The sequence below is a fragment of the Lutra lutra genome, chromosome 7 (assembly GCF_902655055.1).
Source record: "Lutra lutra chromosome 7, mLutLut1.2, whole genome shotgun sequence".
In the NCBI taxonomy this organism is placed as follows: Eukaryota; Metazoa; Chordata; class Mammalia; order Carnivora; family Mustelidae; genus Lutra; species Lutra lutra.
In genome coordinates this window covers 31,543,016-31,566,792 of record NC_062284.1, presented here as the reverse complement: position 1 = coordinate 31,566,792, position 23,777 = coordinate 31,543,016, and the positions used below count along the sequence as shown (strand labels likewise).

General features: G+C 37.6%; 1 protein-coding gene across 1 annotated transcript in view; it reads left to right on the top strand.

Moving 5' to 3' along the window:
- REC114 (REC114 meiotic recombination protein) overlaps positions 1–23,777 on the top strand; it is a 101,508-nt gene that overhangs the window by 17,675 nt on the left and 60,056 nt on the right. The window contains exon 2 of the mRNA XM_047736095.1: positions 3,116–3,205. Coding sequence (XP_047592051.1) covers positions 3,116–3,205 — 90 coding nt within the window. The remainder of the gene's footprint in view (positions 1–3,115; positions 3,206–23,777) is intronic.

Here is a 23,777-nt window from a genome sequence, read left to right as displayed (position 1 = left end):
CCATACCTGTGAGAAATGGTTAGATTCTGAGTATTTTGAAGATAGACATGAAGGATATGCCGATGGATTAGATATTGGTATGAGGAAAGGAGAGGGTTCAAGAATGGTTCCACAGCTGGCCTAAGGAATTGAAAGGATGGAAGTATATTCTCTGATGTAGAAACTGTGGGAGTCAAATGTCTGTAACAACCTGGCACATGGTAGGTGCTTTGTATTGGGAAAGGCAGTCTTGTGCATGTAGGCTTTCAGTCCCTCTTGGCCATGACCTTAAGAATAGGCCTGAAGCCCAGAACACTTCCTTTACCAAGAGATAGAGTCCTCACATCCTGTGCTCCTTTGTTCTGCTCATGTATCATATGGTACCTGGACAGCCCCAGTGCTATATCTGTCCTGTTGGGGGGCGGAATGGAGTCCTTCTGCTACAGCACAAGAGGAGAGAACACAGGCCAACTGCTCTGTGTGGGTGCTAAGAGGGACCTGCTCTCTGCCGTGCAGGGGCAACTGACCCCCACTACTGATACCAATCTTGCTCTGTTTCTTCCCTATGTGAGTAGAGTGCTGTTCCATTCAGTGCTTGACTATTGTGTTTCCCACAGTGACTCCAGTACCAAAATGTACCAGGAATGCTTGGATTTCTACTCCTGGTGATAGGCAACAGATGTCACTTGCTCAAGACTTTGTAAATATTGAATGAATAAATGTATGAATGGGAAGGTTTGGGCTTCAAGTTAGGGGCTGTTAATTTTGAAATGACTGTTGGGCCTTTAAGTGAAGATCACAAGTAGGCAATTAGAAGTAGCAGTTTGGAGAGCAGGGGAGAAGTCTGCTGGGATTCTCATGGAAGTCATTAGTTACCACTTGAAAAAATTACAAAATAATTTGGAAAGAATTGGGTGTCTCCATAATGAGTGTTTCTAGCCAACAAAAGACATAGACAAAAATGTTCATAACAGCATTATTTGTGCTCAACCTAAACTGGAAAACTATATTCATCAACAAAAGAATGAAATAATAAATTGTGGTATCATTGTAGAATGGTATTCTGTACTACTGAAAACAAATGAACTTAGGTATGTGCAACAACACTGATGAAGACTGACAGAAAAGAGTTCTTTCTGTATGATTCCATTTATACAAATAGGGCTAAACTATGGTGTTAGAAATCAGGCTACCTTAGGGGGAGGAGGGAGCAGGTAGTGGTTGGGAGACAGCACTAGGGTACCTTCTGGAAGGCTGGCAGTGTTTTCTGTTTCTTCACCTGTGTGGTGATTATTATACGTTTGTTTTATCATCATTAATTTATACATTTAACTGTTGGATACTTTGGGGGATATTTTTGGGATATATAGTACATTTGTAAAAAATAAACTGTCATGTTGAAAAATTGCCTCTCAAAGAATTTGTTGACCAGACTCTAGTTTTGAAAGCTGTACTTGACTCCTAGCTATCTTTGTGATTTTAAGTGGTCATGAGGCATTCAAGATAAACCATTTCAACTGTGGCAGGAAGAATATCATACAAATAACTGAGTTCCTAATCCTGGAAAAGAGACGGAGCAATAACCACCAAAGTGCAGAGTTTCGCATACCTTCCTTGACATCTAAAATACCATTTGGGGGGCGCCTGGGTGGCTCAGTGAGTTAAAGCCTCTGCCTTCGGCTCAGGTCATGATCCCAGGGTCCTGGGATCGAGCCTCACGTCAGGCTCTCTGCTCAGCGGGGAGCCTGCTTCCTCCTCTCTCTCTGCCTGCCTCTCTGCCTACTTGTGATCTCTGTCTGTCAAATAGGTTAATAGAATCTTTAAAAAAAATTTTTTTTAAATACCATTTGGTTTTTTTTTTTAAAGGTTGGAATTTAAAGTGAATTAGAGAAATCTCAGTAGGAACTCCTTAAGTTTAAATATTGCATTAAAGCTGTATTCCCCATAGATGAAACTATGAAAACATTATTTCTCAAAAGAATGTAGTAACCTTATAAAGATAGACTTCAGTTAGGTATGTATTCATTGTTTTGAGCTTTGAGCATTGAGGTAAATCCATAATTTCATTTTAATATTTATACAAGGATGTTTACCTTTCAGTATATTAAAGCTACCTATATATACAGGGTAGTCACTTAAGATTCAAATCCCAGTCTTCTATATCTATGAATCATGTCCTCTTTGATATTTTGATTTCATTGCCTCAACTCCCCTCTGAAACTACAGGCCAAATCTAGCGAGAAAAATACAATGAAAATAAATGCAAGATCTTACATTTAGGTTTGAATTAAGAGTGTGAAGGAATGATTTACCAACATAAGTGATAAAGTTTCAAGAGGTTTTACTGATACCAGATCATTCTTCAAATGGGACTACCCCCTCAAAAGGTTAATGTCGTTGTAGGCTGTACTGCGTAATGATAGATAGACCACACGCAGCACATTACGGTCAGTTTGGGGCACCATATTTTAAGAGTGACATTGAGGGGCGCCTGGGTGGCTCAGTGGGTTAAAGCTTCTGCCTTCAGCTCAGGTCATGATCTCAGGGTCCTGGGATCGAGCCCCACATCGGGCTCTCTGCTCAGCGACGAGCCTGCTTCCTCCTCTCTCCCTCTCTGCCTGCCTCTCTGCCTGGTTGTGATCTCTGTCTGTCAAATAAATAAATAAAATCTTAAAAAAAAAAAAAGAGTGACATTGACAAATTAAAGCTCATCCAAAGGAAAGCACCGGGTTTTGAGATGTTGTAAAAATGGATTTATATGACTGAAGAAACTAGTACTCTGAAGTCTCACAGCAACCCTGTAAGGCATTATCCCCATTTTAAGAAAGGAAACAGGCTCAAAGATAACTAATGACTTATTAAAATGTTACTGAAAAGTGGTTAGCTCAGGGCTCACATCTCTTTGTTTTTAAATTAGTATCCTTTTCATTTCAAAATACTTTAGTAATATTTTTTAAAAGCTGGCTGTTAGCCCCTATAGAGGAGAAACTTGAAAGTGTAAGTGAATGGTTACAGATTAAATGGAAGGGAAGGGAACATTCTGAGTAGGAAGATCAGTGTGAAAAGATATACATTTACTAGTATTACAGAAATGTATTGTTTTACCCACATTTCTCTCACTCTCGTCTTTTCCAAGGTTTTTGACTCCAGTGAAGAATCTGGGTATCTTGTTCTCACCATCGTTATATCAGGTCATTTCTTCATTTCCCAAGGACAGACACTGCTGGTAGGTTTTATGCATACAGTTTTATATGCCAATATATTTCTTTATCTTTGTAGCTTTACATTAATTTTTGTACCCTCAAGCTTCTTCAGGGCTGCAGAAATTCATCATGTTCAACAAATTAAGCATTTATCAACGTTCTGTAGCAGAGGGAAATACAAAAATATACTGAATATTGCCTGGCCGAAAGGGGTTTATGGTTCTGTTTTGGGAGCCAAAGTGGATCAAAGGATTGAGATTAACCAGTATTAGAAAGGATTCTTAACTGGGGAAATTGGGTTGAGACAGGCTGAATTTATGGAGAAATGTGTGGAGGGTTTTTCAGAGAGGGTATAGATCTGAGGAAGTAGCTAGAAGTAGCTAGAAGAAAACTTGAAGCGTGCTATTATTAACTTCCATAGCCCTCTATAAAACTAATTTTATAAAGGTCCATTTGTCCTTTAATCTGAGCATATACACACACACACATTGTAGGAAATTTTTGAAATGAAGAAGTAAATAAAGGAGAAAATAACAGTCATTTTGCTTGAAAGTTTAGGTTTGAATTGGTATTTAGAAACAAAATGAAAAAACAATGCAACTTATAGTCAAAGAATTGTAAAAGAAAGAAATGGAAGGGAAGAGTATTATATCCTTTGCCTGTGAGTGATATCTGTATAGACATAATAAATTCATACAAATATTTACTGAATATCAACAGAGGCATAATTTATTCACATAACAGATATTTATTGAACAGTTATTATGTGCTAGGCATCCTAGATGCTAGGGATATAGCAGTAAAAAGCAGAGACATAAATCTATCATTGTGGAATGTCATTCTTGTGGGGAAAGACATCATGAACAAATAGGTCAAATATATCTAAAAGATATGAATTTTTGGTGAATCCCTTATGCATTCTGTTAGGATGGCAGCATCCCATAGTTGTACATTGCGATGATTCATCTCTCCATGGAGTGACTTGCAAGGTCCTCTCTGTGTTCCTTGTGATTTTTAAAACTGCAGCAATGGTTGTATCATTTTTGCTTTATTTGCCCAGTTAGGGCTTGTATTAGTTGCAGAGGATAAGATGTCTTCTTCAGCTTCAAATGAAGAATATTCCAGACGGTGGACTGGGGATGCCTAGCCCACAGCTAGTTCTCCTCTGTCAGTATTGTGAGTCTTTGCTGAATGATGACATTAAGGCAATTTGGCTTCCTTACACAGGGGGCCACCTTGTGCTTTGTCTGCTTCATCTGTTTGTACCAGTGGTAAATGTTGTTACAAACTGATAAGAAGTTTCTTTGTATCATACATGAAAGGATTTTTGCAATGCAGTTACAAAACTAAGTTTATCAAATTCCACAGACCCACTACTGAGAAATACAATGGTAACTCTACAATTTGTTGCCTGTTGCATATACATATATACCGTATATATTGGATAATACATTAAAAAAAATTCTAAGTAGGGTCCATACCCAGTATGGGGCTTAAACTCATGGCCCTGAGATCAGGAGTCCTGTGTTGTACTGACTGAACCAGCAAGGCGCCCCTACTGGATAATACTTTTAAAAAAATCTTTATTAAATGCTTTTTAAAACTCCGTTTTATTGAGGTGTAATTTACATAAACTCAGTAATTTTTAGTGTTCAATTTGATGTGTTTTTTTTTAAGATTTTATTTCTTTATTTGACAAAGAGAGAGAGAGATCACAAGCAGGCAGAGAGGCAGGCAGAGAGAGAGGGGGAAGCAGGCTCCCCGCTGAGCAGAGACTCACTGGGCCTCGATCCCAGGACCCTGAGATCATGACCTGAGCTGAAGGCAGAAGCTTTAACCCACTGAGCCACCCAGACACCCTGATGTATTTTGTTTTTTGAGAGAAAGAGTGCCCACATGCACTCAAGCGGGGAGGAGAGGGGCAAAGGGAGAGAGAGAGAATCTTAAGCAGGCTCCACGACCAGCACAGAGTCTGATGCAGGGCTCAGTCTCACAATCCTGAGGTCATGACCTGAGCTAGAATCAAGAGTTTGATGCTTAACCAACTGAGCTAGCTACCCAGGCACCCCTGATGTGTTTTGATAAATGAATATAGTTGTATAACCATTGCTAAAATCATGATGTAGAACATTCCAATTAACCCTGATAGTTTCCTTGTACCACTCTGTAGGCAGTCTCCTCTGTCTACTCTTGGAGATCTGCTTTTTCTTGCCATTGTTTTCCTTATCTAAAACTTCATGTAAATGAAAACCTAGGATATGTAGTCTTTTGTATCTGGCTTTTCCACTTAGCAAAATGCTTTTGAATTCATCCATATTTGTTCCTTTTCATTACTGAATAGTATTCACTTATCTATGTAAACCACATTAGCTTATCCATTCACCTTTTGTTAGACATTTGGGTTTTTCCTTTTTTTTTTTTTTTTTGTTACTATGAGTGATGCTGGAATAACCATTTGTATAAAGCCTTTGTATGAATGTATATTTTTATTTTTCCCTTGATAAATTCCCAAGAGAGGAACTGTCACTGAGTCACATGGTACATCTGTGTTATAAGAAACTACACAGCTGGTTTTCAGAGTGCATTCCCACACTGGGTGTGAGGGATCCAGTTGTTCCATGCCCTTACCAACTCTTGGTATTGTCCTTCTTCTTAAGTTTAACTGTCCTAATGGGTGTCTAGTGACATCTCATGGTAGTTTTAACTTGCATTCCCATAGTGATTAGTGACATTGGACAACTTTCTGTGTGTTGACAGGTATACCTTAGAGGTATTGCAGGTTAAAACCTGCAATATGTTATTAGGCCATATAATAAAATGAATATTACAGTATGGTGAATCAAATGCATGTTTTGGTTCCCAGTGTATGTATAAGTTAAGTTTACCCTACATTGTAGTCTATCAAGTGTGCCATAGCGTTATGTTTTTAAAAAAAAGTGTACATACCTTAATTAAGCAGTACTCTATGGCTAAAAAATGTTTACCACCATCTGAGTCTTCAGTGAGTCATCATCTTTTTGCTGGTTGGGGGTGGGGGGGTGGGGGGGTTGGTCCTTGCCTTGACGATGCTGCCTTCTGACACATCCGGGTGGTAATTGCTGAAGCTTGGGGTGGCTGTGGCAATTTCTTAAAATAAGACAGCAGTGAGGGGCACCTGGGTGGTTCAGTCGGTTAAGTGGCTGCCTTCAGCTCAGGTCATGATCCCAGGATCCTGGGTTCGAGTCCCACATCAGGCTCCCTGCTCAGTGGAGAGCTTCTCCCTCTCCCCCTGCCTGCCCCTCTGCCTACCTGTGCTCTTTCTCTCTCTGTCAAATAAAAAAATAAAATCTTAAAAAAAAAAAAAGACAGCAGTGAACTTAGCTGCATTGATGGACTCTTCCTTTTACCAACAACTTCTCTGCAGCATGTGATGCTGTCAAGATTGCCGCAATTCAGTCCCATCTTCAGGCTCCACTTCTAATTCTAGTTTTCTTGCTGTTTCCACCACAGCTACAGTTACTTCCTCCACTCAAGTCTGGAACTTCCTCCACTCAAAGTCCTCCATGTTGACTGGAATCCACTTCTTCCAAACTCCTGTTAATACTGATGTTTTGATCTCTTCCCCTGAATCAGAAACATCTGAATGGTACCTAGGATGGTTAATTCTTTCCAGAAGGTTTTTAATTTACTTTGCCCAGATCCATCAGAAGAATCTCTAGCTAAGGGAGCTATGGCCTTATGCAGTGTATTTCTTAAACAAAACTTGAAACTCAGAATGACTTTCTGATCCATGGGCTACAGAATGGCTGTTGTGTTTGCAGGCATGAAAACAATGTTCATCTCGTTATACATCTCCATCAGAGCTCTTGAGTGACAAGGTGCGTTGTCAATGAGCAGTAATATTTTGAAAGGAATCTCTCAGAGCAGTAGGTCTCAATAATGAGCTTAAAATATTTAGCAAACCATGTTGTAAAAAGATGTGCTGTCATCCAGACTTTGTTGTTCCATTTATAGAACCAGGCAAAGTAGCTTTACCAGAATTCTGAAGGGCCCTGGGATTTTTGGAATGGTAAATGAGCATTGACTTCAGCTTCAACTCATCAGGTGCATTAGCCTCTAACAGGAGAGCCAGCCTGTCCTTTGAAGCTTTGAGGCCAGGTGTGGACTTCTCCTCTCTACCTGTGAAAGTCTGACATGGCATCTTCTAATATAAGGCTGTTTCATCTACCCTGAAAAATCTGTTCTTTAATGTAGCCACCTTCATTATGATCTGCTTCATTATTGTCTGTTATAACCTGCTGCTTCACCTTGCACTTTCATGTTATGGAGACAGCTTCTTCCCTTACCCCTCCTGAGCTACGCTGTACTGGCTTCAGACTTTTCATCAGCAGCTTCCTCACCTCTCACAGCCTTCACAGAATTGGAGAGAGTTAGGGCCTTGCTCTGGATTAGACTTTGGCTTAAGGGAATGCCATGGTTGGTTTGATCTTTTATCCAGAGTGCTAAAACTTTCTCCATATCAGCAAGAAGACTGGTTTGCTTTTGAATCATTCATGTGTTCACTGGAGTAGGAATAACACTGTTAATTTCTTTCAAGAACTTTTCCTTTGCATTCATGACCTGGCTGACTTGTTTGGTGCAAGAGGCCTAGCTTTCAGCCTATCCCAGCTTTCAAGGTGCCTTCCTCACTAAGCTTAATCAGTTCTAGCTTTTGATTCAGAGTGAGAGACCTGTGACTCTTTCACGTTGAACACTTGCAGGCCATTTCTTTCTTTCTTTCTTTCTTTCTTTCTTTCTTTCTTTCTTTCTTTCTTTTTAAGATTTTATTTATTTGTCAGAGAGAGAGAAACAGAGCAAGCACCTGCAACACACACAAGCAGGGGGAGCAGCAGGCAGAGGGAGAAGCAGGCTCCCTGCTGAGCAAGGAGCCCGATGTGGAACTCAATCCTAGGACCCTAGGTTCATGACCTGAGCCGAAGGCAGATGCTTAACTGACTGAGCCACCCAGGTGTCCTTAGAGGCCATTTCACTGTGGGGTTATTACTTGGCCTAATTTTGATATTGTTATGTGTCAGGGAATAGGGAGACGCAAGGAGAGGGAGAGAGCTGGGGGAACTGCTGGTCAGCGGAGTAGTCAGACCACACAACATTTATTAGTTTGCTGTCTTAGATGGGTGTGGCTCATGACTCCCCAGAACAATTAGAGTAGTAGTATCAAAGATGACTGATCACAGATCACCCTAACAAATACAGTAATAATGAAATAAATTGAAATATTGTGAGAATTACCAAAACATGACACAAAGACATGAAGTGAGCAAATGCTGTTGGAAAAGTGGCACCAATAGATTTGCTTTGTACAGGATTGTCACAAAACTTCTATTTGTAAAAAACAACAGTATATGAGAAGTACAAAAGCTAAGTATTGCACAAAACAAAGTGCGATAAAATGACATATTCTTGTGTTTTCCTGTATTTGCTCTTCATATGTCTTATTAGTGTAGTGCCTGTTTATATCTTTTAATCGTTTTTAATTGGAGTTGTCTTTATATTTGAATTTTAAGAGTTCTTCTGATTACAACTCTTATCAGTAGTATGTTCTGCAAATTTATCTCTCAGTCTGTGGCTTACCTTTTGGTTTCTTATCAGTCTTTTGAAGAGCAGAAGCCTAAAATTTTGATGAAGTACCTTTTTTTATGATTCATGCTTTTTTATGCTGTTTTAGAAATTATTGTCAGCTCCCAGATTGCAAAAATATTTTTTCTGTTTTCTTCTGGAAATTTTGAAGTTTTAGCTCTTATATGTAGGCCTATGGTCCATTATGAATTTTTAGTATTATTTAATAACACTAATATTTATTATTTTGCATAGAGCCCCTTCTTCCCTTTGATTAAGGCAGTGTGGTATTGAGAAAAATGACTATATTATGAAATATCATGGATCTTAAGGAATCTACTTCTGGAACCACTGAGTTAGTTTTTAATGTATGGTGAGAGTTAAGGGTCAGGGTTAATTTTTTTCAGATAGAATGATCCAGCACCATTTGTTGAAAACTCTAGCCTTTTTTCATTGATTTACCTTGGTACCTTTGGGGAAATCAATTTGGTATGTATGTGTGGCTGTTTTTTCTGGACTCTCTCTTCTGTTCTATTGACCTGTACGTCTATCCTTACTCCAGGAGGAGACCATCATGATTACTTCAGCTGTGTTGTAATTTTTGAAGCAGGTAATATAATTCCTCCAAATTTGTTTTCTCAACGATGTTCTGGCTGTTTTAGGTTATTTGCATTTCCCTATAGATGTTAGAATCAGCTTTCCTACCCAAAAAAAACCCTGCTGGGGTTTTGACAATGATTTCTTCGAATCTGTAAGTCATTTGAGTAAAAATTGATGTCTTAATGTTGAGTCTTCTGACCCATGACCATGTTATAATTATTCATATTCATCCTTCCATTTGCTTATATACTTTTCCTCAGCAATGTTTTGCAGTTTCCACAATAGATCTTGCACATATTTAACTAAATTTATTCACAAATACTTCATAATTCTTACGTTATTGTAAAAAGAATTTTATAAATCTCAATGTCTAATAGTTTGTTGCTAGTGTGTAGAAACACAACTGACTTTTTTTCACATTGACTTTATATCCTGTGATGTTGCTGACCTCATTAGTTCTATAATTTTTGTAGATGTTTTTATAGAATTTTCCATATAGATGATCTGTTGTCTGTGAATACAGTTTTACATTCTTTTCAATCTATCTACTCTCCCCTGCCTCCCTTCCTTCTTTTCCCCCAGATGACACTGGCTAGGACATCCTTTACAATGTTGAATAGAAATGGTGAAAGTTGATATTGTTGCCTGATCCTGATCTTAGGGAAAAGCAGTCTCTTCACCAAAAAGTATAATGTTAGCACTGATGTTTTTGTAGATACCCTTTACAAGACTGAGGGAGTTCCTTTCTATTCTAGTTTGCTGAGAATTTTAATCATGAATAGGAGTTGAATTTTGTTGAATGCTTTTTCTGCATCTACTGAGATGAATTTCCTTTTTTATTTCCAGTTATGTTGATGTAATACATTTTTAAAGATATTCAGTTCTTATTGAATCTACCTTTATTGGAGGAGTATTTGATTTTTAAAATGATGTACATGTGATTAAAAATGATTAAAAATGCATATTAAAAATGTACCCCCTAAATTAAAGAATAATTTTTTTCAGTTCATACAGTTTATTCACAGTATTTTCTAGGTTCCACAAGAACCAACATACAGAAGAGCAAATGCATTTGGAATCATAATGCATTTTAATTACAATTTTATGTTGGTATTTCATTTACACACCCTCCCCTCTCATGTTAATCTGGGTTGTGATATATTTTTAGAATTTTTCCCATAAAAGGTAGGGAAAGGACAGCTATGGAAAGTTTTAGCCACTTCCGTTTTTGTAAGAGAATCCAATTGTTGGCATGGATTAAAATGTGCTATATTTGTACTATCTTTGTGGAAGCTACACAAACCCCTAAAAAAGTCATTTATTTTAGAGAAGCTGATGGCTAGGGCCTAGTAACAGTTTCCTCTGTGATATGTTTTTGTAGAAATCCAAACAGGTCAACAAGGCTTTGGGCTTTTTGCTTGAACCTCGAAGCTATTTCAACATAATTCCTCTTCAACTTCATATTTCTCTGATTGTCTTCTCCTGTTGAGGCCCATGGGAACTTAATGTTTCAGATTAAATTTAGCTTGGTGTCCAGTAATACCATGGGTTTCCATTTTGCTTGTTCAGTTAGCACGTGCACTCGTGATGACGTCACTGCCAGAGGGTTCCACATGTACCCACCACTGGGCCATTCTCTTGCTATTTCCTGTGGAGGGTTAGTATGGCAAGAAGGCGGGGAGACCTTTGCTCCATCCTCAATCTACCTTGGACTTGAGTGCAGCTGGTTTCCCCTTTCTGGACTTGGCATTTTAAGCAGAGTCTCCCTTGTCTATTTTGGGCTTTTATTTTATTTTTTTATTTTTATTTTTAATTTTTACTTTTTTTTGTTTTGGGCTTTTAAAATTTGTTTTTAATTGTGGTAAAATACACATACCATAGGACTTACCGTTTTAACTCTTTTTAAGTGTATAGTCTACTGATATTAAGTACATTCATCTTATTGTGCAGCCAACACTACTATCCATCTCCAAAGTCTTTTCACTTGCAAAATTGAAACTCTGTACCCATTATACCCATTAAACAGTATATCCCCACTTCCAGCCCAGCACCTGGCAACAATTCTACTTTCTGTCTCTGTGCATGTAACTACTGTAGGCACTGCATTCAAGCGGAATCATACAGTATTTGTCCTAAGGTTTATCCATTGAAACAGGTATCAAAATTTCCTTCCTTTTTAAACTGAATAATACTCCATTGTTTGTATTTACCACATTTTGTTTATTCATTTATCTGTCACTAGACAAGGGTTGTTTCCAATTTTTGCTCACTGTGAGTAATAGTGCTTATGAACATGACCCTGCTTTCAATTTTGGGGGGTATATACCCAGAAGTGGGATTATTGGATCCTATAATTCTATCTCAATTTTTTGAGGAACTGCTGTACTTTTCTCCACAGTGGATGCACTATTTTATACTCCCACTACTAACACTGCACAAGGGTTCCAATTTCTCCACTAACGCTTGTTAGTTTGTTGTTGTTTCTTTAGTTAAGGTATCACTGACATAACATTATATTAGTTTTAGGTGTAGAACTTAATCATTTGATATTTGTATACATTGCTAAATGATCATCACAACCATCTACTTAATATGTCACCTTATATATTTGTTGCAAAAAAACCTTTTTCTTGTGATGAGAAACAAGATTTACTCTCTTAGCAACTATCAGATATGCAGTACAGTATTATCAACTGTAGTTACCATGGTATACATCTCTGACTTATTTGTGTATTTATTTTTAAAATATTTTATTTTATTTATTTATTTGACAGAGAGGGAGAGAGAGAGAGAGAGCATGAGTGGGCTATCACAAGTAGGCCGAGAGGTAGGCAGAGAGAGGGGGAAGCAGGCTCCCTGCTGAGCAGAGAGCCTGATGCTGGCCTTGATCCCAGGACCCTGAGATCATGACCTGAGCCAAAGGTAGAGTCTTAACCCACTGAGCTACCCAGGTGCCCCTCCAGGACTTATTTATTTTGCAACTAGAATTTTGTACCTTTTACTATCTTCACATCTCCTCCTCCCTCACCCTGGCCACTCCCAACAGTATCTACTTCTGGCAACCACCAGTCTGTTCTCTGTGTCAAATGAACTTGGTTTTTTGGTTTTGGTTTTTAGATTCCACATGTAAGTGAGGTCACATGGTATTTGTCTTTGTCTGTCAGATTTATTTCACTTAGCTTAATGTCCTCTAGGTACATGCATGTTATTGCAAATGATGAGATTCTTTTTTATGGTTGAATAATAGCCCATTGTGTGTGTGTGTGTGTGTGTGAGAGAGAGAGAGAGAGAGAGAGAGAGAGAGAAAGAAAGGAGAGAGAGAGACATCTTCTTCATCCATTCATCCACTGAATAGACACTTAGGGTGTTTCCATATGTTGGCTATTGTAAATAATGATGCAGTAAATATGAGTGCATGTATCTTTTCATTTTCCTCAGATCAAATAGCCAGAAGTAGAATTGCTGGACCACATGGTAGGTCTAGTTTTAATTTTTTGAGGATCCTCCACAGTGTTTTCCATAGAGACTATGTCAGTTTACATTCCCACCAGTAGTGCACAAAGGTTCCCTTTTCTTCATATGATTGCCAACACTGATAATTTCTTGTCTTTTTGTTAATTGCCATTTTAACAGGTATAAGGTGATATTTCACTGTGGTTTTCATTTGCATGGTATATGATCCTTTTAATGTGTTGTTGAATTTGGTTTGCTAATATTTTGTTGAAGATTTTTGCATGTGTTTTTATCATAGATGTGTTTTGGCTGATAATTTTCTTTTCTTGCGGCATCCTTGTCTGATTTTGGTATCAGGGTAATGCTGGCCTCATAAAATGAGTTTAGAAGCACTCCCTCTTCTTCTGTTCTTTGGTTTTGTTTTTTGTTTTTTTGGAAGAACTTGAGAAGGATTGGTAGTAATTATTCTTTGAATGTTTGGAAGAATTCACCAGGGAAGGTGACTGCTCCTGGACTTTCCTCTTTGGGGAGGTTTTGTTTATTGATTCAGTCTCTTGACTAGTAGTCGATCTGTTCAGATTTTGTCTTTCTTCATGATTCAGTCTTAGTAGGTTGCATGTTTCTAAAAATTTAATCCATTTCCTCTAGGTTGTCAAATTTGGTGGCATATAATTGTTCATAACAGGCTTGTGATTTTGTAAGTCTCCTCTTTTGTTTCTGATTTTATTTATTTGAGTCCTCTCTTTTTTCTTGGTGAATCTAGCTAAATGTTTGTCAATTTTGTACAACTTTTCAAAGAACCAGCTCTTAGTTTCATTGATCTTTTCTGTTATTTTACCCTCTGTTTCTTTTTTTCTTTTCATAGTAGCCATCACAATGGTTTTGAGGTTGTATCTCAGTGTGGGTTGATTTGCATTCACTAATTATTAGGGATGTTGAACATCTTTTCATGTGCTTTTTGACAATTTATCTTAGAGAAATATCTATTCAAGTCTTTGCATATTTTCTGATTAGGTTTTCTTGTTGTTGAGTTGTAGGATTGAGAGCTTGTTGTTGTTACTGAAGTATAACATCTCTCCAAACATGTAAAACACACACACACACACACACACACACACACACACACACACACACACACAGTAGCTGATGAATTCAGCTTCTTTTTTATTAGGTCTCATGTGATTTCCTTTTTCTCTCTTGTTTCTTTCAGCATGAGTAGGTATAGGCTGATATAGACTGAGCACTGTCAGCCCTTTTTAGAGTGGGAACATGGAAGAATGGCTTCTGTGGGGGACAGCATTCTTCACCTTGCTGTACCCTCACCCAGTCACCATTAAGTGTAAGATTGCTCCTGCCTCTGCTCAGCCCTACTTGCCTCCTCCCTCCTGGTGCTGGAGCTCCTGATCAGAGTGCATTTCTCCTTTCCTGAGACATTGTCTGCTTTCTCTTTCTCAAACCCATTTTAAAATGTAGAGTTCATAACTCCTTTTGAGATATTGTCTCTGAAGTTAAAAAAAATTCTGTATGTAATTGTAAATGTATAAAAATCCTCCTTTTATCAGCATCTCCCTTCTCAAGCTAGAAGTTGCAGAAACCAAAATGCTAAAGATATCCAAATGGGGGAAATTATTTCCTAAGACTTTAGCCTCTCCTTTTTATCTCACTTAGTTCTGATCCAGCATGAGGGTCTTCACCTAAATAAAACTATATCTGAAACATAGGAGCTAAATGGTCTTGAGACCATTTTAATTCTGTCTTCTTGGGAAACATCCTGGAAATGATGGAGTTCGTTTTGTTTTGTTTTCCTTTTAACTTTTCATGCCCAGCCCAAATATTCTTCAAAAAGAAATTGTCTTACTATTTACCAGTGGAAATATATTCCTATTTAAGTGAACTCTGGAAACTGCAAACACTAACTTTAACCCTGTTAGTTTAAAAAATATTTGTTCAAATCACAGTCTCAGCTTAAGAATCTTCTGAAAGGAAAGCTTAGCACAGAGTTTTATTATTTTTTTTTAAAGATTTTATTTATTTATTTGACAGACAGAGATCACAAGTAGGTAGAGAGGCAGGCAGAGAGAGAGGAAGGGAAGCAGGCTCCCTGCTGAGCAGAGAGCCCGACGCGGGGCTCGATCCCAGGACCCTGAGATCATGACCCGAGCCGAAGGCAGCGGCCTAACCCACTGAGCCACCCAGACGCCCCTTAGCACAGAGTTTTAAAATCAAGTTATTCACCCAGTTAAATTCTTTAAATTAGAACCAGTCTTTTTCTTTGGCCACCTTTTCAAGAAGAGGCAAGGAAGACAGAATTCTTCATAAGTATATTATCACCCCCTTCCCACATTAAAAACCTGGTCAATTCTATCACTGTTTTGGTCTTGTATCTCCCCTCCAGAGAGATTTGGGTTAGCAAGAGTTAAAGCATTTCCCTGCTCTATTTTTATACTTTCCCATATCTTAGTAAACTTCAGTGCCTATGCAGTACTGGCTTGAAAAGTTGCTGACTACCCATCTAAGAGGCATGTGAAGGCCATCCTCCATCATACCTCCCCTACCTCCCTGTGCTGCCTTTAGGAACCTATGACCATCCCCACCTTCATTAGTGAGACATCCATGACTTACGCATTGGACTCGCTTGCCTTTCTTCTCTTAAATTATCCATTGGACTCAACTTGTCAGGAGGTAAGAGAACAGTCTGTGAACTCCATTCTTATGACTACTCCAGAAAAAACAACTCACACAGCAGCTGCAGTGTCCTCTCCTCCCAGACTTCCTCAGGCAGCATTCCCTTACTTGCCTTCCCAAACACTCCTTCCAGTTCCAAACTCGTTTAGCAAGGGTAGTGGTGAGTCTGTGCCAATCTCACTTCTTATGCCAACGGATGCATTTCAGGTGGGTGGAAGGAGAACGCGTACTCATACACAGTGGAGTTACAGTTCTTGCTTAATTAGCAACGGGAATAGAATCTTATTAGAAGTGAGGTGACCACACATGACTGCAGTGGATACAGTGAGTCTCAGTAGCGCCTCCCTCTCTCCCTTGTCTGATGATACTGGTTTTTTCCAGGCTCTAAAAAAAGGTCACTTTTTGCTAAGCCACAGCCTTTTATATGTGAGACTTAACCTTACCATTCCAGAAAAATGTATCCGTTTCTAATTAAGGGAATGTTAACAAGCATTGGATTCACCTCCATCTTTTCTATGATTGAAAGCTGTCAGTGCTCAGGTGTTTCTGCAGGCTTTTCAGCATTCTAGAACAGTGTCTTTCACATTTTCTGCTGGGAGACTGGGGTTTTGTTGTTGGTAGTAATGGCATTATCTTTCTAGAGTAAGAATATTGAATCTTTGAATGCATGTTGAAATCTTTTTTTTCTTGATTTGTCATTGGCTTTTTGAAAGTAATTTTAATTGGTGTATAACTTACAATAAAATGTACTCATTGAATTCATGGAGTTTTGATAAATATATACAACTGTATAAAGCACCATCACAATCATGATATGGAACTTTTACCCCTCCAAATTCCCCCATGCCCACCCATCTCCAGGCAACCACTCTTCCTCTCTGCTTTCTGTCACTGCAGATTAGTTTTGCCTTTGCTAACCACTGATATAAATGGAATTCTGTAGTTTGTACTCTTTCTTGTCTGGTTTCTTTTACACAGCTTAATGTTTTCGAGACTTGTCCCTGTTGTGTGTGTCATGTTCTCTTTTATTGATGATTAGAATTTCATTTTATGAATGTGCCTCAATTTGCTTATCCATTCATCTGTAGATGGATATTTGGATTATTTCCACTCTGGGTCCATTATAATTGAAGCTGCTAAGAACATTTGTATACATGTCTTTATGTGAATGTAATGTAAACACTTGTTTATGTTTTAGTATCTCTTGGGTAATACCTAGGAGTAGAATTGCTGGGTTGCATGATAAATGAATATTTAGGTTTATAAGAAACTGTTAATTACACTGTTTTTCAAAGTAGTCATATGATTTTGCTTTCCTACCAACTCTGTTTGATAGTCCATGTTGCTCTACATTCTTGCTAACATTGGTATTGTGCCTTTTTTATAATTTTAGGTATTTTAGTGTCTGTGTAATGGTATGTCATTGTAGTTCACTTCTCATTCCTAAATTACTAATAAAGCACATATGTTTGTTGTCCAGGTTAAGAAACAGAACATTTTGGGGCACCTGGATGGCTCAGTCAGAAGAGCACATGACTCTTGATCTTGGGGTTGTGAGTTTGAGTCCCATGTTGGGTGTAGAGATTAAATAAATAAATAAGTAGATAGATAGATAGATAGATAGATAGATAAATAGGGGCACCTGGGTGGCTCAGTCATTAAGTGTCTGCCTTCAGCTCAGGTTGTAATCCTGGGGTCCTGGGATTGGGTCTCACATCAGGCTCCCTGCTCGGCAAGGAGTCTGCTTCTCCCTCTGCCTCTCCCTCCTGCCTGCTCATTCTCTCTCTCTCTCTGTCAAATAAATAAATAAAATCTTTAAAAATAAAAATAAAATATATTTAAATTTATATATGAAGTTATATATTTAAATTTATGTAAAATCTACTTAAATTTATATATAAATTTATATATAAAATATATAAATATATAAATATATACAATATAATATAAAATATATATAAATAAAAAATAAATCTTTTTTTAAAAAGGAAAACATTTTTGAAGTATAATTGACATATATACTATATTAGTTTCAAGTGTAGAATAAAATGATTCAATATTTGTATGTATTGTACAATATATAATCCCCAAATTAGTGTGGTTGACATTCATTACTATGCAGAATTACAAAGATTTTTTTCTCTTGTGATAGGGACTTAAGATCTTTTTAAGCAACTTTCAAATATGCAATACTGTATTATTAACTATAGTTCCCATGCTGTACCTTTCATCCCTGAGATTAACTTATTTTATAACTGAAAATTTATGCCTAAGAAATAGAACATTTTGAAGCCCCCAAAACCTCTCATGTTCCCCTCCAGTCCCTATTATGTATCACCACCCTCCTGAAAGTTAGCCACCATTCTGACTCCTAACAGTAGATTAATTTTGCTTGTTTTTATACTTTATATAAAATGAATAAATACAAGACTCTTCTGTGCCTGGCTTCTTTCACTCATAATTATATTTATGAGGCTTGACCATGTTGTGTGCAATTACAGATTATCCATTCTTGTTTTGTGAATATATGACAATTTACTTAATTTACTGTGTTGTTTGATATTTGGGTAATTTCCAAATTTTAGCTATTACAAATAGTGCTGCTGTGAATATTCTGGTACATATTTTTGGGTGAACACTTGTATATATTTTGTTGGGCATATAGGTAGGAGTGGAATATGTGAGTTATAAGATAGCACTTCTCAAACATTAGTGTACCTATGCTACATTATATGTACCATATATGTACCAATGTACCTATAACCTTGGCTCTTAGTAAATTGCTGATTGTGAATCAGCAGATTTTGGATGTGGTCTGAGATTTTATGTTTCTAACAAACTCCTAGGTTTGCTGTTGCAACTAATGATGCTGTTGTTACTGATCCCTGGACATACTCTGAGAGACATGCCTGTATTCAGCTTTGGTAGATACTGCCAAAGAGTTTTCCAGAGTGATTATGCCCAGTTTATACTCTTGTTAATAATGTATGAGAGTGCTCCACATTCTTGACAATGCTTGGCATCTTCTCTTTATTTTGGCAATTTTGGTAGGTACATAGTAATGTCTTATTGTGGTTTTAATTTCTATTTTTCTACTTAGTAATGAAATTATGTACTTTTCCTTATATTTATTGGTGGTCTGGATATCCTCTTTTGTGAATTGTATGTTGAAATCTCATTTTTTTACTGGGTTTTCCTTGATGTTGTTTTTCCTTATGCTATTATAGTTCTTACTCTGTTACATCTATTTGTCTCCTTATTCTTAATTTTTTTTTCTTTGAACTCCCTACTTATTTCTACCTTACTCTTAGCCAAACTTCAGTCTGCTACACAATATCTGATCTGTCATCTCGGTTTCAAAGAACGTGGGTTTTTTTTTTTTTTATTTTATTAAATTTCATACAAAGCAATTTTAATTAAAATTTACTTCTGTTTCTAGGGTTTTTTCAAAACTGTATGCCCTTTTCTATATCTTGAGTGTTGTTTTTTTCCTTTTCCTTTTTTGCTGCAGAACGGTTTCATAGGCCCCGTACATGTTTTTTTCTCCTCTTCCCTCTATCTCTTCCCCTCTTCCTATTCTTTTTCTCTTCTTCTTCCTCTTCCTCCTTCTCTTCCTCTTTCTCCTCCTTTTTTCTGTTTTATTCATCCTTATGCTGGGAGAAGTCTCATCTAGGGCCTGTGTGTGGATTCATTTGCAATAACCTTACTGTCCTTGGATACTAATAGATTTTCCTTTCAAATATTACAGAAGTGACCTGGTTGATAGAAATTTACATTTCTGTTCATATACCTGGAAGCCTGAGAGGAGTGGTTTGGGAGCCTGTCCTAGCAGGGAGTGATGTCTCTGTCTAATTTCTTCTATGAGGAATGAGACTCATTCACAGCTCTGAGGCTAGCTTTTGGTAGCCACAAGGCCACTTACATACTATAGTTATTCATCCACCTTCTTTGTACCTCTGTCCACTATTTCTGGGTGAAATTGCTAGATTTCCTAGACCATCATTTAGTACATTTCAGTGCATATCCTGCGGTACAGCTGTTTCCAGTGCTCTTGATTGGTAGTGGTAAAAAGTATTTCACATGAAAGATTTCTTATTTTTTTTCCTATGGTGCTCCCTTCCCCTAGCTCTTGCCGTCTTTTTTTTTTTTTTAATTAACATATAATGTATTATTTGTTTCAGGAGTACAGTTCTGTGAATCATCAGTCTTATAACAGCACTCACCATCACACATACCCTCCCCAATGTCCATCACCCAGCCATCCTATCCCTCCCACCCCAATCCCCTCCTGCAGCCCTCAGTTTGTTTCTTGAGATTAAAAGTCTCTTATGGTTTGCCTCTCTCCCCAGTCCCATCTTGTTTCATTTTTCCCTCCCTCCCCTCCCCATGACCCCCCCTTCAGATTCCTCATATCAGAGAGATCATATGCTAATGATTGACTTATTTTGCTTAGCATAACACCTTCTAGTTCCATCCCCGTAGTTGCAGATTTGCCCTTCTTATTAATGGCTATTTTTGCCAGTATCTCCTCTGTGTTCTCTCCAGCTCACAGCACTCCTTTCTCAGGAAGATAAGTCACTAGTTGGCTCTTGACATCTTTCTTCCATCCCAGATTTATCTTTCCATGTCTTTCAGAAAGTCTTCAACAGTTTTGTCATAGGAATGGCATCCATTCCTAGTTTATAGGATTGGTGTAGTTGTGTCTTATTTTAGATTTGTTTTGGAATTTTAATTGTGATGGCATGAAGGTGTTGAGTTTAATGTCTCTATTCAAGATGTTGTCATCTGTAAGTATAAAAACCTTTTAGATAATTTTTAGGTTTTTTTCCACTAAAATACCTTGTTCCACCAAAATGTACATTTTTTCACCTTCGAGTAACAGAGTTAAAGTCTTGCTACTTTCTGTCGGGTTTAGTTGTTCATGGTATCTCAGATGAGGTTATGTTAGCAATTAATTGGGTGATAGTCTATCAGTGGACTGGAATATCCAAGTATAAATCAAGAACATTTCTGTACCCTAAAATACTTCACAGACTATAGTGGATCAGACAAATGAGGCCCTCTAAATGGGTGATTGTTGACCTAGGGCTGTGCTACTTTGTTATGCTAAGTGTTTTGTGATGAGTGAGTGTATACATCTAGCTTTACGATAAGGTAATGGCTCTGATATGGAATGTAAGGGCTTATCTAGCCTGCCTTGCTTTTAAAACTATAATTACACTTTTGTTCTGTTGGACTTCAGTGGGGTCTTTGTATGTATTTCTTGTCCTTTCTTTAGGGACCAGTTCTTGACAATAATTTGTAAGAAAGCTTCTATTTTGTGTTTAGTCTGAAAAAATCTTAGGCATATGAGGCCAATAATACTGATCATTTCCTTTTTTCTTTTATCTTTTTTTTCCCTTTAAAGTGAGTCATAACTTTGGAATGATGATTTTGAAAAGAGATAGTAGCTACTCACAAAGAGTAACTTGACATTGGAAACCCAAATGCCTCCCCCCAACTTCATTTCTAAACATCTCGGAGTCAAATATATTTACCAGATTTTATAGATTGTATCTTTATTCTTAAAGCTCCCATTTAATTTATCAGACTTGTAGTTTGGAAGAGGAAATGCCTCTTTGGGGCTGAATTCTGATTCTTATTTCGTATAGTGAAAGTTATCTCACCAGTTATCTGTGATATGTTTTATCACAATGTCATGATGATATGTTTTATCATCAGTGTCATGACTCAAAAAAAACATTGTGAATACCCTAGTCTTAAAATGTTTTTAAAGAGCAATTAGGGGCACCTGGGTGGCTGAGTGGGTTGAAGCCTCTGCCTTCAGCTCGGGTCATGGTCTCAGGGTCCTGGGACCGAGCCCTGCATCGGCCTCTGCCCGGCGGGGAGCCTGCTTCCCCCACTCTCTCTGCCTGCCTCTCTGCCTACTTGTGCTCTCTCTCTCTCTCTCTGTCAAATAGATAAAGTCTTTAAAAAAAAAAAAAAGCAAATATAAAAAAAAAGTTTTCATCTCTTCCTATTTTTGACTGCAACAAATTAATTCTTGGTTTAATTTACATTCCTCTTTACTGTCTTATCAAATGATGTGGCATGAGTTCAGTCACATGGCATTCAACCAGGTTTCTAGATTCCTTCTCTGGTTACAAGGTTACAGAATTTAGAGTCTTTCTGAAAACACATTGTTGGTGTAAGATTTTTTTCTCCTGCAGTATTCAATGCTGCATGAATTTTGATTGGATCAGCTTTACTTGGGTTATTTTAAAATAGTAAATCTTTTATTATTATTAGAGAAAAGCAATTTTTTTGTATCACTAATCATTAGCAAAGAGGAAATGAGCAATTTTGCTTTGATTGTTACTACTTAAACTCTTCTTTTTAAACCTTTAAAGTAATTTAATTCTTGTGAATATTTAGTTCTTCAATGGAGCTTACTGAGGAGACAAAATTTATATACTTGTAACAAAGAAAGTGCAATTCCAAGTGATGTGGTTTAGATTATAAACACTAACACCATTATTTCTTTTAAACTTGTTATTTGGAAATAATTTCAGACTTAACCAAAAAGTTTGCAAAAATAACACAAGGAATACCTTTTACCACATACCTTTCACTCACCTTCTGCAATGATCAAAACCGGGGATTCTGGTCTGACACAATACCATCGACTTATCTGCACACTTTAGTCTTATTTTACCAGTTGTTCACTGTCCTTTTGCTGGCCAAGAATCTAATCTAGGATCCCACACTGCGTTTAGTTGTCGTGTCTCCTTGAGCTTCTTCAATCTGGGACACCTCCTCGGTCTTTGTTTTTCATGCGCGTCTTTGATGCATTAAGAGTATTGGCCAGGGGGCGCCTGGGTGGCTCAGTGGTTGAGGCCTCTGCCTTCGGCTCGGGTCGTGATCCCCGGGTCCTGGGATGGAGCCTCCGGCGTCGGCGTCGGGCTCTCTGCTCAGCGGGGAGCCTGCCTCCTCCTTTCTGTCTCTGCCTGCCTCTCTGCCTACTTGTGATCTGTCTGTCAAATAAATAAAAATCTTAAAAAAAAAAAGAGTATTGGCCAGTTATTTCGTAGAATGTCCTAGAAGAGAAAGATGTTCGGCTTTTCTCAGTTCATCGTCTCAGGAGGTATGCTGTGCTGCTATGTCTCATTACTGGTGATGATTATCTTGATCACTTGCCTAAGGTGGTATCTGCCAGCTTTCTCCATTGTAAAGTTAGTTTTTCTTTTTATAATTGGGGAGATATTCTGACGTATACAAGTTTCTGTTTCTCATTATACTCTTGTACACTAATTTTAGCATCCATCGATGACTCTTGCCAGCAACAGTTATTGCTCTAGTGATTGCCAAATGGTGATTTTCTATTTCAATGATTCTTTGCACATTTATTAATTGGAAGGGTGTCTCTTTCCCCATGTTTATTTATTTATTCAATTATTTGATTACATAGGTATAGACTCACGGATATTTACTTTATTCCATAGATCACTATCCGCAAATATTATTATTTATTTTGGTACTAACACCATCTTTATGTTAGAATATCATGGTTCTTTTTTTTTTTTTTTTAAGATTTTATTTATTTGACAGAGATCACAAGTAGGCAGAGAGGCAGGCAGAGAGAGGAGGAAGCAGGCTCCATGCTGAGCAGAGAGCCCAATGAGGGGCTTGATCCCAGGACCCTGGGATCATGACCTGAGCTGAAGGCAGAGGTTTTAACCCATTGAGCCTCCCGGGCACCCCTGAATATCATGATTCTTAAACTTTCTGGTGTGCCATGAAATTTGATGTTGGGCAAAATATTCAGCTATTTTCACCTTCAGTGTGCTCAGTGTAAAATGGAAATAATATCTGCTCTGCTATATATAAAATAGATTTGCAATCTAAAATGTGATACAAATGGTAACATTGTCGTTATTTTGTTTTAAATGCCTGTGGCTGTTCAGAGAACAAAAGCTGTTTTCAGGGGTAGACTTGAGAGTTAATTCTTTTAGACTGTTCACTTATTTCAGTAGGGAGGACCAAGAATGAATGTGGAGAGAAATGGCTGAGATTAGAGACAGAAGAAACACAAAAGTAAATCATATAAATACAGAGCAGTACACGTTCTCACATTCTGCTGTGTACAATAAATACTTTCTGAATTCCCTAGAATATTATGCAATAGTAAATGTATTTGACTATTAGTTCTGAAAACTACCTTGTTTCATGTAGCAAAAATATGTTGCCAAATTAAATGTGGCTTATAAAAACAACATTAACTTA